General features: G+C 44.8%; 1 protein-coding gene across 5 annotated transcripts; it reads right to left on the bottom strand.

Moving 5' to 3' along the window:
• Positions 1 to 2,690: 2,690 nt before the first annotated feature.
• Positions 2,691 to 9,794, bottom strand: znf217 (zinc finger protein 217). 5 transcript variants are annotated; one of them, XM_028410835.1, is made up of 5 exons: positions 9,691 to 9,794; positions 5,515 to 6,823; positions 5,297 to 5,404; positions 3,884 to 5,209; positions 2,691 to 3,594 (listed from the first exon to the last, which is right to left on the bottom strand). In XM_028410835.1, the coding sequence occupies exons 1-5, from the start codon at positions 9,751 to 9,753 to the stop codon at positions 3,482 to 3,484; spliced, it is 2,919 nt and encodes a 972-aa protein (XP_028266636.1). In that variant the 5' UTR covers positions 9,754 to 9,794; the 3' UTR covers positions 2,691 to 3,481. The 5 variants fall into 5 exon arrangements, with proteins under 5 accessions (XP_028266636.1, XP_028266639.1, XP_028266638.1 ...); XM_028410838.1 differs by lacking the exon at positions 9,691 to 9,794 and adding an exon at positions 9,184 to 9,265 and having other exon boundaries at positions 3,454 to 3,594; XM_028410837.1 differs by lacking the exon at positions 9,691 to 9,794 and adding an exon at positions 9,003 to 9,104 and having other exon boundaries at positions 3,454 to 3,594.
• Between the last annotated feature and the right edge of the window lie 3,306 nt (positions 9,795 to 13,100).

The raw sequence follows: 13,100 nt of genomic DNA on the forward strand, positions 1-13,100 counted from the left end.
TTCATCACTGTGTTTACTTCTAAAAAAAAAAGAACGCTGAAAATAGAACAGCGCATTCTTCCAGGCTGGATGTTCAACATAAAAATAAACCAAAACTGCTAAATGGTCCAACAGTCGCTTTTGCTGTACGTGAGCCTTTTGATTTCCCCGACCCGGGTCTCTTGATGGCTTCCCTGCAACATGAAACATGACACGTCATCCATTATTCTGTACATGTGCCTTGCTATCCCAGCCTGCTCCATATGGCCCCTGTTCTCTGTAGACACCCAAATCCCTTTCCTCAGGCCAGGGGCTGTTTTTGTGGGAACCGTTACATCGCTCCTCTTCCTCAGAGGAATGGGGTGACGATGATGAGCAATCACAGCCAGAGCAGACTCCCAGCCTCCGATTTCTGACAGGATATTCAACAACTGACCGTATATCCGCTTTTGTTGGCCCAATTGCTAATTCATGCAAGTTGACAATCTGGAGGCAACAATTATGAGTGATGATGAAAGGACTGAAAATAAGAGGAGAGAGAGGAAGGAGATGTGAAGCTGCACCTTCAGTCACATGTACCGTACAGATGAATGGATGGCAACGCAACCATAAAATGCCATTTGTGTATGGATTTGGGCTCTAAAATGGCTGCTGTGGGGGATGGAGAGATGATAAGGAGCCTTGGAGACCTCAGGTGTATTTGTATGAATCATGGGTATTTTCCTGCACATCACTGAAACTTCCTTTCTGCTGCAAGGAAACAAAAAGAATTTGGAGGTCCTTAGAGCCAGACGAAAGGAAGGATGAAGAACACGTAGGTGATGTGGTTGATGAATGCAGCCTGATGCATGTTTTCAATGTTTCTTTAGGGCCTCAGATTGCACACAAACATCCCAGAACAGGAAGTAAACAGAGAGGGGAAACTCGGTGTGTATCTTTGCCTGTTAAAGTGTCTTCTGACATGATAACCCTCGCAGCATTCTGGACACGGGGACGCAGCGTAACGGGACGGATGTCATAAGCTGTTGTCGACTTGCGTTCTGTGCCATGCGTTTGCACTAAGTTTGCCACAGTGTGAGGGGGAATGTGAGGGTGATGCTAAGTGAAATGCTCATTTTGCGTTTGTGATTACCAAGGCCCATGGGCGATATGCACTAATGTGAGCTAATGCAATAGATTACACAGTGCTGGCCCAGGGGAACAGACAGCAAACAGATGTGGTCTACTCAAAAAAAGAGGAGGGGGAGGAAGAGCAGGAGGAGGGAGAGGGGGGAAAATCAAAGTTTAAAATGTTGAATGTGCTGATTGTCGCTTGTAATTTGTTGTTTACAGAATGCACAGCCAGGATGTGTCCTGTCAGGCTTCTCCTTCAGCAGCGTGTCGGAGGATTTTATTTTTAAAGGTAAAAATAAAATCCTCATCCGAGCCAAACGTTTAATAGTGTAACAGTAGTACAGTGTATAGTATAGTGTATAATAGTGCAAGCATGTTGTGTAAATTGTTTTGTCTGTGTACTTTTTCTATACAAGTATGCTCATACGGCCCTGTGTGTATGGCAGTGTGTAGTTGTGTAATAATTCCATTCTGACCACAGTACCAGAGCTACGGAGGGACAAACAGATTCTGCTCAGCCTGTAATCTTGACTTTGTAAATACTGCTCTCTAGTGGTCAGTCTGAGTCATTGGCACACACTATACATAATATTATTCATATAGTCATGTCATATGTTTCTGCTTCCCTGTCCAGCTGTTTAAGCATTTTGAAGCGCGTGATGAAGAGTGATGAGGTCAAGACAGACCTGTTCTTCCACACTAAACTCATTCATATTTGTTTTTTATTAGTTATCATCTAACTCATTTCATTATTTGCCCTAAAGCTGCAACAATTAGTGAGTAGGTAGGTTTGGAACTTGGTTTGGTTTGTCTATAAAAATCAAGAATAAACTGATTGATTATTCATGGACAATCAATCAATCATCAGCTGCAGATCAAGTAGACTTAAAACAGACAAGCTGCACATGTACAGAACACTGAAGTAGCCCTGTCCTGTGGTTTGTGCTTTATTGCATTGCAAGAAAAGAAAGTAAACATATATGTATTTATTATTTTTGACTGCTTTATTTTCACTCGTCACTTCATTCGTCTTTAGTTAAATTCACGTTTACACAGCCAGCAGCAATATTTAGCATTACAAGAATGAGTTAGCTTGGACATTTGTTCAGTTTTTAATGAACATTTTGAGTCAGATTGTTTGAAGATGTGCAGCTTGTGATGAATGGGTCCAATATTTAGTTCGTTTTCAGGTGTCCTCGTCCATATACTTTTGGTCACTTTGTGTAAGTACGTTAAAAAACCTCAAACACATTTGGTCTGTTTTCTTCTTGTAGTTAATGGTGACACTAGTCCATGTTTGTGTTGCATGTAAGAGACATGAAGAGACCAACACTGCTGATTTGTTCTCACTTTATTATTGAAATGTGTCGTGCAACTCTCAAATCAATATTTGTACATTTTACCTAAGTGTACACATCAACGTGAACAAAAAAAACTGAAATAACTTAACTCGGCCTTTTCAAAGTGGCAAAAAAAACACTGAATTACACATTAGCAGGTAAACACTTGTTGTTCACAGTTAATTTAACCCTCTGTAGCTGCTTCTGTGTTTCTCTCCAAACATGCAGTCGTGATTTAAAAAAAAAAAAGGCCACCGGATGACCAGCACTGAGCGCTGCCACTCTGAAACCCAATAACACACTTTCAAGACTGCGTAGAAGAACGCACACTCCTGAAAAGTGACTAGATGTGCAGTGATGGATGAACGCGGCTGCGACATAAAAACTGAATCCGTCCTGTGTTTCAAACTGGCCGTGTAAAGAAGTAGTTACACCAACAGGCCCACAGCCACAGGCTCAGCTGCTTCACAAAAAAATAAGTGTGCCGTGCACAACATGAGGTAGAACACACACAAAAGGACTGTTACTGTGGCCTGTATGTAAACGGCTGGGGCTGAAGCTGTCGACAGAAAAACATCCTCCAGCGCTTTGGGGGAAAGGAAAAAGAAAGGAGCCGTGTGTGATCCCTGCCTGGACAGAGTGGCAGCGAGTCACATCGCTTCTTAGGTTTCTAGCTTTTTTATGTACTGAGAGATAAACAGATACATTTATGCATCTTACTGTTATAGTCGAGCTTTAGTGTGGCTGAAACTGAGCAGTGCACCAGTGGAGAGAGATGATGGAAAATAAACATGTAGAGTGAAGTCCTGAGCAGCCCTGAACACAAACCTCCTGCTAACATTAAATTAGGGAAGTACAAACCATCTCTCTCATTAAATCTGTACATTAAACTATTTTAAGGAAACAAGATAGCAGCACAGTTTAAATCTAGAAAATTAGGGTTTTTTTAGTTAAATGTATTTTAACCATTCTGGTGGAAAGAGAGACCCTCTGTTTGTTCTTCTAAACTTTGACCTTGTTGCTTTGTTTGTTTGTTTTGTTTTTCAGCTTTAGGAACTTTTGTCACTGGTCCCGTAGCGTTGACCGGGGAACGGGCCTGAGGCGTCTCTCCTCTGCAGGTTGGGAAGGCTGGGTAAGTGTTGGTACAGCACAGTCCGGCCGCCTGAGGAAACATCCGCCACATTAACTCTGCACACTATTTCAAATTAAATTAACAAAAACAAAACACCTCAAACACTCTGTGGACTCCACACATTAAGAAACTTAGACCGTCAGACACGCCATCTTGGCTGTATAGCAGAGGGATCACTAACCAATAATTAAACATGTGAGTAATATGATTGTTGCAGCAGCTTGTGTTAGCTCCCTAAATCAGCCACTTTAAATGTTTCTATAACTAACACCACCACGCAGATGCACCGTGTAGCTGAAGCAGCCATCTTGCTACATACCTGCTCTTGGGGTGGCCAGCCCTCCCGGGCTGCCGTTTGCAGGTGTGCTGTGATAGAGAGAGGCCAAGTCGTTGGGTGTGTAGGAGCGCAGCAGGTTCATCATCCCCCACTCAGAGTCTAAACCTCCTCCGATGGATGTAGGTGTCGTCTTCGCAGGAAACAAGGCCTCAGAGGCCGTGGACGGACCTGACCCCGGTGTTGTTGTTGTTTTCACGCTCCTCCCTGGGATAAGCAGCCTGCTGGATGTACTCCCTGGTGGTCCTCCTCTGAAGCCGGGCCTCTCAGCAGTCTCAGCCTCCCTGTGCGTAGCTACGGGGAATTTTAATCTCTTGCTGGAAGGTTCGCCGAAATCAATCTGAGGGAGGCTCCCGAATCGGGTCGACAGGCACAGTCTGGCTGCATCTGTGTGCCAAATGGCACCGCCTCTTGCCGTGTAACTCCTCTCGCTGATACCGGCTCTGTCAGGAGGGGTGGTTCTGTCCACCACAAACTTGCTGCCCGTGGTGGTTTTCTTCATCACCTCTGTGTACCTGGAGCTTTCCTGACTGGGATGTGAATCAGGTGTTTGTCTGAAACGCAGGTTCTCTTGGACAGCGTCAGGAGACTGCTTCAGACTTTGAGGGGGGTTAACAGGCGTCTTGTCTTGTGCGGGTGGTTGAGGGGGTGGGGACTTGGTTCGACGAGGGTGGCGCCTGTCAGTCATCTGGAGCGGGGGGACATCTTTCCCTTGGAGCGCGGGGGGGCAGCCTGTGTAACGTTTGTGTTTGACGTTGCCTCCAGAGCTGCTCTTTCTGCTGCTGTCTGACTTGTCTTTATGAGTCAGCTTTTTGTGCATGGTCAGCACCTCTGGGTACATGGTTTTATACGCACAAAATGAACAGGCAATTGGAATTAATGCGTTCCTGGGTTCTGCACTGGCAGGGATGGAGACGGACACTTTTAAGGACAGATTTAATGGGGCCTCAGAGTTCTCGTCCTTCACCTCCTCCCTCTCCTTCTTCAGGTCAACAGGTTCGGGGCACTTTATGAGCACATCATCCGTTGCAGAGCGAGCAGATGTGGCAATTAACTTCTCAAGTTTGATGCCTGCACTATCAAATGTGTCCTCTGGGGATCCACTGGCTGCAGGAACCCAGAGTTTGGAGCCATTTGGAGCTGGATCCTCGTCATCCATTACATGTTTCGTGTCATCAGGAGATGGCGCTGATGGTCTGCTCTGGATCTCGATGTAGGGTTTGTCCTTGTGACGCCGGTCCAGGTGGTATTTCAGCGAGGTCTTCTGGGCAGCAGCATAGTCACAATAAGCACACTTGAATGGTTTCTCACCTGGAAAAAGAAATGTGGAAATTTACACCATGAGTCATGCTGATGGTAATCCTGCACAGACTGAGATTATGTGTCATCTGAGTGTACCTGTGTGAGTCCTCAGATGAACCGTGAGGTAATAGCTTGATCTGAATGATTTGCCACAGAAACTGCACTGTTTGGACCTGACTTTTGATCGATAGAAACCATCGTCACCTTTGAAAATAGACACAAACACACAAATAAATACAGCAGAATCACAGCAGGCACATGTAACTACACCTCCCACCACCAGAGGGAGCACTCGAGTGCTTTGTAAGATTTACCTGAAGCCAAGGTTTCCTCAAAGGCCTCCTCTGAGCCTTCCTCTGCCTGCTCCACGGAGCCCGTCCTGGACAGCTTCCCATCAACAGATGAAGTTGGACTCTCTTCGCCCCCTCTGTCCCGCTTGTGGACCCTGGAATGGAGCACTAACTGGTGGTAAGTCCTGAAGGTCCTCTGACACTCCTCACATGTGGTTGGCCTTTCCTTGTCCTTATCTTTCTGCATTAGAGACCTTCGCTGCGGGGCAGGACTCTCTGCAGCAGCCTTAGTCGTAACTTTGTCTCCTTGGCCTTCAGACCAAATCGCATTCAGCTCCTCCTTATCGGAGCTGCAGTCTTCGTTGTCTGTGCTGGCTTCCTGGCCGACATCTTTAGCAGTATTCGGGCCGACTGCTATCTTGCCCTTTGTAGCCAGTTGCCAGGCCTGATATGTGTTGTAGGGATCTAGCTGTGGGATCCATTTTGATGATCTCACATGTTGCAAACTGTTTCCTGTGGAGCAAGGTGTGAGGTTTAGACAGTGAAGAAATGCTTCCTGTTTGGCAAGGGATTCAGAGACATCCACCTTCTCCTTGTCTCTGTCCACCTCTCGGTTATGTGCTTTACTGTGTTCAGCCAAACTGTCGTGGTCTGGGAAGAAAAAGCCACACACCATGCACATTTTGTAGGCCGTGACTACAGGCTCGGAGGCAGCTTCCTGGACAACGTCGTTGATTGTGGCCGGGGCCTCCAGGTCCTGCTGGGCCTTGCTCTTTGCTCCTGGTTTAACATGCATCTTCATGTGGTTCTTGAGAAACCATGGCTCTCTAAAGCGCCTTCCACAAACATTGCAGCAGTACGTGAAGTAGTCCTTGTGTTTCCTCAAGTGGGTCTCCAGGTCGCTGGCGTCCTGCGCTATGTGTCCGCACACGATACAGCTGTGGACCTCCTCTTTTTCAACAGGGAGGCTGTTGGGTTTGGGTCGGGGTCTCTCTCCTGGAATCCTGAATTCTGCCTCAACCCGAAGCACGGTCGGTTCGAAGAAAGTGGTGGGGTGCTGCGTTAGCACATGGGGGCCCAGCTCATCCTGATGGGTGAAAGTCTGGTCACAGAACATACAAGATAAGGGTGCACTTCCTCCAGATTGCAACACGACTTTGTCGGAGTAGGTAGTGTGCGGCGTCATGCTGGAGCCGGGCCCTGGGATGCTCGCACTGTTACTAATGAGGATATCTTGGGCCAGTCCGTCAGGGCTGTCCACAAATGGCAGCAATGAGTGAGTTGGCATTTTTCCTCCGATTTTGTACACACTGCTGTCCAGATTACTTGGAACCTGGAGACACAAGAAGAGCATCTTTAGACTCTACTCAAAACAAATCCAGATTTCAGATTTCAGAAAGTTTGAACACACCGCAGTGAGAATTGTCTTCACTTATTCTGAAACAGGAAATGTATCTTTTTTAGCAATCAACTACACAGACGACTCATTTCCTCTGTGTGTTAGCCGCTGTTTAAACTCACACATGCTAGTTTCTTTTTTATGTGTACACTATAAAGAACTTTAAATCAGTCATCACCGCTGTTTGGCATTCTCATTATTTTTAGCGCTTGTAAAACAATAAAACAACCTGCTCATATCACACAATTTGCTTCAATAACAAACCAACTGACTCCAGAGTAGAGTGACTGGATCGACAGGTTGACAAAGAGCACACACAGAAATACAGCCTTGGAATAAGAGGAAGCTGGAATACTTTTTAGTCCTTGATTAGACCTTTTCCTTCTTCATTCTTATTTATATATATATAAATGCCCATCCACACAAGCGACCTCTGTACATACCAAAACAGCCATGATAAAACCTTTAACCTTGGATTATGTAGCACTGACTGAGGTCATCTGTAAAAGCCTCAATAGTGAAAAGAGAACATTAAAGTGTAAACAGCTGGAAGCAGGGTTAGAACTATTTTGACCACCACAGCGATATATAACTGAACAAAAGGCCACAGAAAGCTACAGTGTTTCCAGAAATACCTGTGTGTGTAAATGTGTGTGTGTGTGTGAAGCCTTCATTTTAAGTGACTTATGGAAATTCCACTTGTTTAATCAGAAAACCAGAATCTTTGGCCCAAAGAAAACCCCCAGAAGTCCTGCTTCCTTCTATTCAAAGAGCCAGGACAGCAGCCCTCTGCACCATGATCTGAGGATCTATTATCTACATTAAGTCATCAATAATTGTTACAACTGTGGGGAAATCCCAACTCTAGGTTTCCCATAAACTGTCTTCAACAGTCCTACTAGCACTAATGATTTTGCCTGTTAAAAAAACACATTTACATCTATCTATTGTAGTTTTATTGTCTGTAGACATATATGGACCTTTGAATATAAATATATATAACATATTATATTCTTCCTGTGGTTAGGGTTTGATTTACTCGAATATAACCCACATACCTGTGAGTAAATGTCATAAATGACAGTAAAATGTTCACACATGTCAAACAACAGCCTTACTGCCGGACAGTAGCCAAACAGACTGCAGCTGCGGACTGAACCGGTCCCTTTATGTAGGTCTCTGAGAGCCAACAGGAGGGTTAGACGACTTATCTTTTTACTTTCTAAGCACACAGGATCATTACATGGTGTAGAGCCACGACAGCAGTTCATATACATTAGGTCATCTGTATGAAAGCTAGAATAGTGAACTGGGCCGTGGCAGTTAAATCACCAGAAATAACTGAAAGATAATATCTGAAATATGAACTGCCTCATTACATCACATGACAGCCCTGTTCAACAGCTCTAACCAAAAGTCTACTTTCATTTAAAAAATAAAAATACGTGTGTTTGATGGGTTAAACGTTCAAAAACCAAAGCTGAGGCCACATAACTTCCTCCACACTTCATGGCAAACAGCTACCGATTCACAGGAGAACACTGAAATACCAGAAACTGCAGGATGAAGTCAGCAGCTTATCGATACACACACATGGAAGCGGAGTCGATAATTGGCCTAAATCACAGTTATAATAAAGCTAATAAAGCCGGAGTAGCACAGCGCCCAGTGACGGTGTGATTACTGACTGATTGGAAGCGTTTAATCCAGGTGAGCTCAGGGACCCGAGGATCCGCTTCGTGAGGCAGCGAACAACTTCAGACCCTCAACTGTTATTGAACAATGGCCCTGATCAGCGGCTATTACAGCTCAGTACGCGCATCATAACTCCAGCACGCGGAGCGACCCGCGTCTAATCGATCAGCTCACCGTGATGCTTTTTATTTTTAACCCTTTTATATACATGTTTAAAACAAAGAGCAGGAGTTACCCGGAGCCCGATCACCGACCAGCGCGTCCCTCATCCTGCGTCCGCCGCCAGAACAGATCACTGCACAACATGAGTGTTTCAACAACAAAGTAACGCAAACAAGAACGAAACGTTAGCGAAACTTTGTGTGTGTGTGTGTGTGTGCGCGCGCCTGTGTGTGTGTTATCTTCTCTAGAAACTCACCCAACAACAACAATACAACTGAGAGTTTCCGGGATTATTAGTGATAGTTCAAGAGAAGCTGGAGCTGCGAGTGTGAGCTGCTGCTTCACTTCACACACACACACTCACACACACACACACACACACACACACACACACACACACACACACACACACACACACACATTATTGCACAGCTCACCTATTCAATTGTTTGGATCATATTTGTTGGACTTCGCGAGCCCTCACTGTGCAGCTGTTGAGTTCTGAGGCGCGCGCGCGCTCTCTCTCTCTCTCTCTCTCTCCTTAGGGGGGGGGGGAAGATGAAGCGCGTGCACGCCGGTTCACCCCCCCTCCAAAAAAAGGGAGTAGTCACGTGGTCACGAATAACAGAAAAGGATTACTGCGCACAATCCTTCAATTAAAGCCTGTTTGTCTTTTATTTATATCATTTTAATTGATTTTTTATATTGAACTTTTCTTTAATCACAGGTGAGACTCATCACTGCCACGCGGGCTCCAGTTTTGATCAGTTACACCTCCATTTGTACATGAATGTAGCTACAGTCAGCTCTATTATTATTTATAAGTGTTTTCTTGCTGTGTTGCGTTCACTGACCGGGTTTAAACAGCGTTCCCGAAGCTGCTTGAATAGAAACAGTTATTAACAGAGCGCTGACATGTCAGCACAGAGCTGCATTGAACTCACCTTCCTCTTCTTCTTCTTCTTCTTCTTCTTCCTCTTCTTCTTCCACGGTCTCTCGTTCTGCATCAGCTGCCATGTGGAGATGGGGGAGGGGAGCCTCGAAGTTTTCACAGTTACATGAGGAAGCAGGTTGGTTGAGTCATGACAAATTTCAGATTCTTCCCATTTCATGGTATTTAACAGACAGAACGTGCTCTGGTGTTAGTTTAATGTTCATCCTGCTGACAGCATGTGCACAAAGGAGACATGGGAGGAATCCATGACCTCATTATATAAACAAGCTTATAATGTATCTTTAATGTGCTTTCATGTAAATGTAGGTTTTGGTAGTTTTTTAAAAAGAGTGAAAGCTAATCCAAACAGACCAGTTTAATGTTAACAAAGTTTTTCCACATAAAGATGTTTTTATGTATTTAATAATAAAGCGAGGTGGAAACTATAGATATAAATAAAAAAGGGAGTCTATATAATGTAAACAACACACCCTATGTGCTGCTATCTAGGCATTTAATCATAAAGAGAGGGGACATTAGATGTATATAATGGCACATTGTGGTAACTGTATACTGAGATTACTTCTTGTTAAATGAAGCCCATCACTCATAGTTACTACACAGCCCCTCCTCCACCTCCCTGAAGAGACTACACATCATCCAATCAATGAGGATATTCAGCAGACTGCAGTGTATGCTCACTATTCACACACACACATACACACACACACACACACACACACACACACCCTCCCCCAAATGGTAGCAAGGTCTGGAAGAAGAAGGAAAAAAACTTTATCAGTAACCACTCCCAGTTAGGAACCAGTGAACAAAGACTGAAGGCCTGAAACTTCTTTGTGCTGTATTCCACCGTGATGTTCACATCTAGACGTGTCACCTATTGATGCAACTCTATGATTCACTTTATGGTATTTTTCTGACCTCACCCTGAAATCCTGTTACACAAACACATCTAGTATGTTAATCAAAGGCGCCACATGTGACACATCCAGGCCTCCCGCTCACTTCCTATTGTTCTGTGGCCACAAAGGCTCTGTGAAGGGCTATCAATCTGGAGCAGCACGGTGATCCTTCAAGATAATGAGAGACGTTATTGCCCCCGTCATTGGAAAAGGTGGAAATCCATTTATTACATCCATTTAATTAGCCGCTCATCCACTGCAGTGGTATCAGGGGCAACAAGTGGGCAAACGTTGTTTAAATGATGGAATTACCTCTGAGCTGTTTCAGATGTTATGCTTAAAAATGTGTTAAAAATATATATGCAACAAAAAAAACATAGAGCATCTTTTCATTCTTAATCCCAGTCACTGATAATATATAATCTGCTTTCTCACCCTGAGCTCAGCAACATCTGATTCCCTCTGCATCCTCTCCTGCAGTCTGTGACCCCTTTAAAGTGCAAGTCCTCACACACTGACGTCAAATATCGACAATATTATAGCCAAAATGATTAATATTCAGCACAGAATGTGCATTTTAATAAATGAAGACACCCCTATTCTCTGCTCAACCATGTGGTACATCATACAAAAAGACAGCACATTAGGATAATAATACGTCACTTAGATAAGAACAAGTCAATTAACATCTGCAGTTCACACTGCAGCCTCTAGGGGCTGGCTCCAAAAGTGAGTCAATCCCCATAGACTTGGGGTCGAGTAGGAACGGCTGTTTTATTTTGAAAGTCGTGTGGTTTTATGTTGACCGTCCTAACTTCCATCTGGTTTCAGGTGTCTTGTCTTCCCCTCCTCCCGCTGATTACCTGCCCCGCCCTAATGTCTTCCACCTGTGTCCTCCCTTCCTTTGTGTATTTAGTGTCTGTGTCTCCCCGCACTCGTCACCAGGTCGTCTTGTGTCCCTTAGTGTCCGGCGTTCCAGGAATTATATGATTCTGGGTATATCAACCTGGATGACAGTGCTTGCGTATTGCCTGAGCCCATGTGCTCCCTCTGCCTGGTTCTTGGACTGTTTTGTGTGAGACAGACCCGGCTTGATACAGTTCCAATTATATTTACATATTTACATATAATTATGAGTGTGACCATTTTGGCGCACCGTGACGCTGCCAACATGTCTGCTCGGGTCATATTTATCCATTTACTTTACCTGCTTTATCCTGTGGAGGATCACTGGGGGCTGGAGCCCACAGTGTCAGTGGTAGTCAGTAGGGTGACAGGCAGGTTTCACGGATGAACAGGTCACCAGCCTCTCACAGCACTAACACAGAGACAAACACCCATTCACGCTCACACCCACGGCCGATTTGGAGCCAAACTAACATGCGTCTGGAGCTGTTTCCTGCGGTTTAATTGTAAAACATTATTCTCTATTTACCTATTTAAAGGTCGGGTAGGAGGTTTTAAAACTCAGTGAGAGTCAGCCAGATTTCAAAGTAAACACACGCCCCTTTCTCTCGGAGCTCACCCTGAAGCCACGCCTCCAATCACATGGACGCCATCACCTGAAGACGAGCTGCGGTCTGTGACTTCGTCCATCATGCACGTACCTCTCTGGTGCACAGAGCAGGAAGAGAGTGACAACCAGCCAATACTCCTACAGGGTCCACCCGGAGGATTGATGATGTTTTTATGTTTTATAGCTTCAGATGATTCATATTCTTCGTTTTAATGAGAAACTGCCGAACTAATGGTTGCTATCGGATTGTAAAGAGAAGTTACACTGATTTAACAAAACGTGCATCAGAGTGAAACCTCCTACCCGACCTTTAAATAGGAAAATATAGACTGTAAGGCATTATTAACTGTTTCTGTTGTAAAAACCTGGAACAAACATCATGACAGTCCTCACCTTCATCTCCTGTCGAGCACAAAGCACACAGTGCACAGATATAAATATCATTTCTTTGAAACTGGTGAATTATGAGTACCACGCCTAAATTTAGACAGACTAGTTCTGCACAAAGCGGGATACACAAAACCAGTTTACCACTGTGTGCTCACTGTGTGAAGGGTTATCCACATGTGTGGCAGCAGAGTGAAGTCTTTTGAAGAATCCCCCGAACTTTGAATTTAACAAAGTTTCATTATCTGTAGAGTATTGTGAACATCAGTCCTTTAATTTCCCTCCCCTGCAGCAGATTGCCCTGAAAAAAAAGCCACTCGACATGCATCTGCATTAGAATACCTGCCTCTCACACAGTGTGCCTGCAGGCGTTTGCTCCTGACTCACCACTCGTCCTCCCACCTTTCAAAGATCACTACCACGTACTATTAATCTGCTATCAGATCAGATTGTGTGTCGCTTTCTGACTTCTCTGGAAGCACTTGGCCCCCATGTTTCCCCACAGAGCCGCCCTGTTACCAGCGAGCGCTGCTGTGATGCACATTAGTGCTGACAGCAGGCCTCCTGTCAGGCCGACCCACTGTTCCCTGCTTT

The sequence above is a fragment of the Parambassis ranga genome, chromosome 7, assembly GCF_900634625.1.
Source record: "Parambassis ranga chromosome 7, fParRan2.1, whole genome shotgun sequence".
In the NCBI taxonomy this organism is placed as follows: Eukaryota; Metazoa; Chordata; class Actinopteri; family Ambassidae; genus Parambassis; species Parambassis ranga.

Coding starts and splice junctions, on each gene's coding strand:
- znf217 (XM_028410835.1), bottom strand. CDS start 9,753: ATGCAGAACGAGAGACCGTGGAAGAAGAAGAGGAAGAAGAAGAAGAAG. Junction 5,210..5,296: donor TCATCTGAGGACTCACACAG/GTACACTCAGAT, acceptor TTCTTTTTCCAG/GTGAGAAACCATTCAAGTGT. Junction 3,595..3,883: donor GCTGGCCACCCCAAGAGCAG/GTATGTAGCAAG, acceptor ATGTTTCCTCAG/GCGGCCGGACTGTGCTGTAC.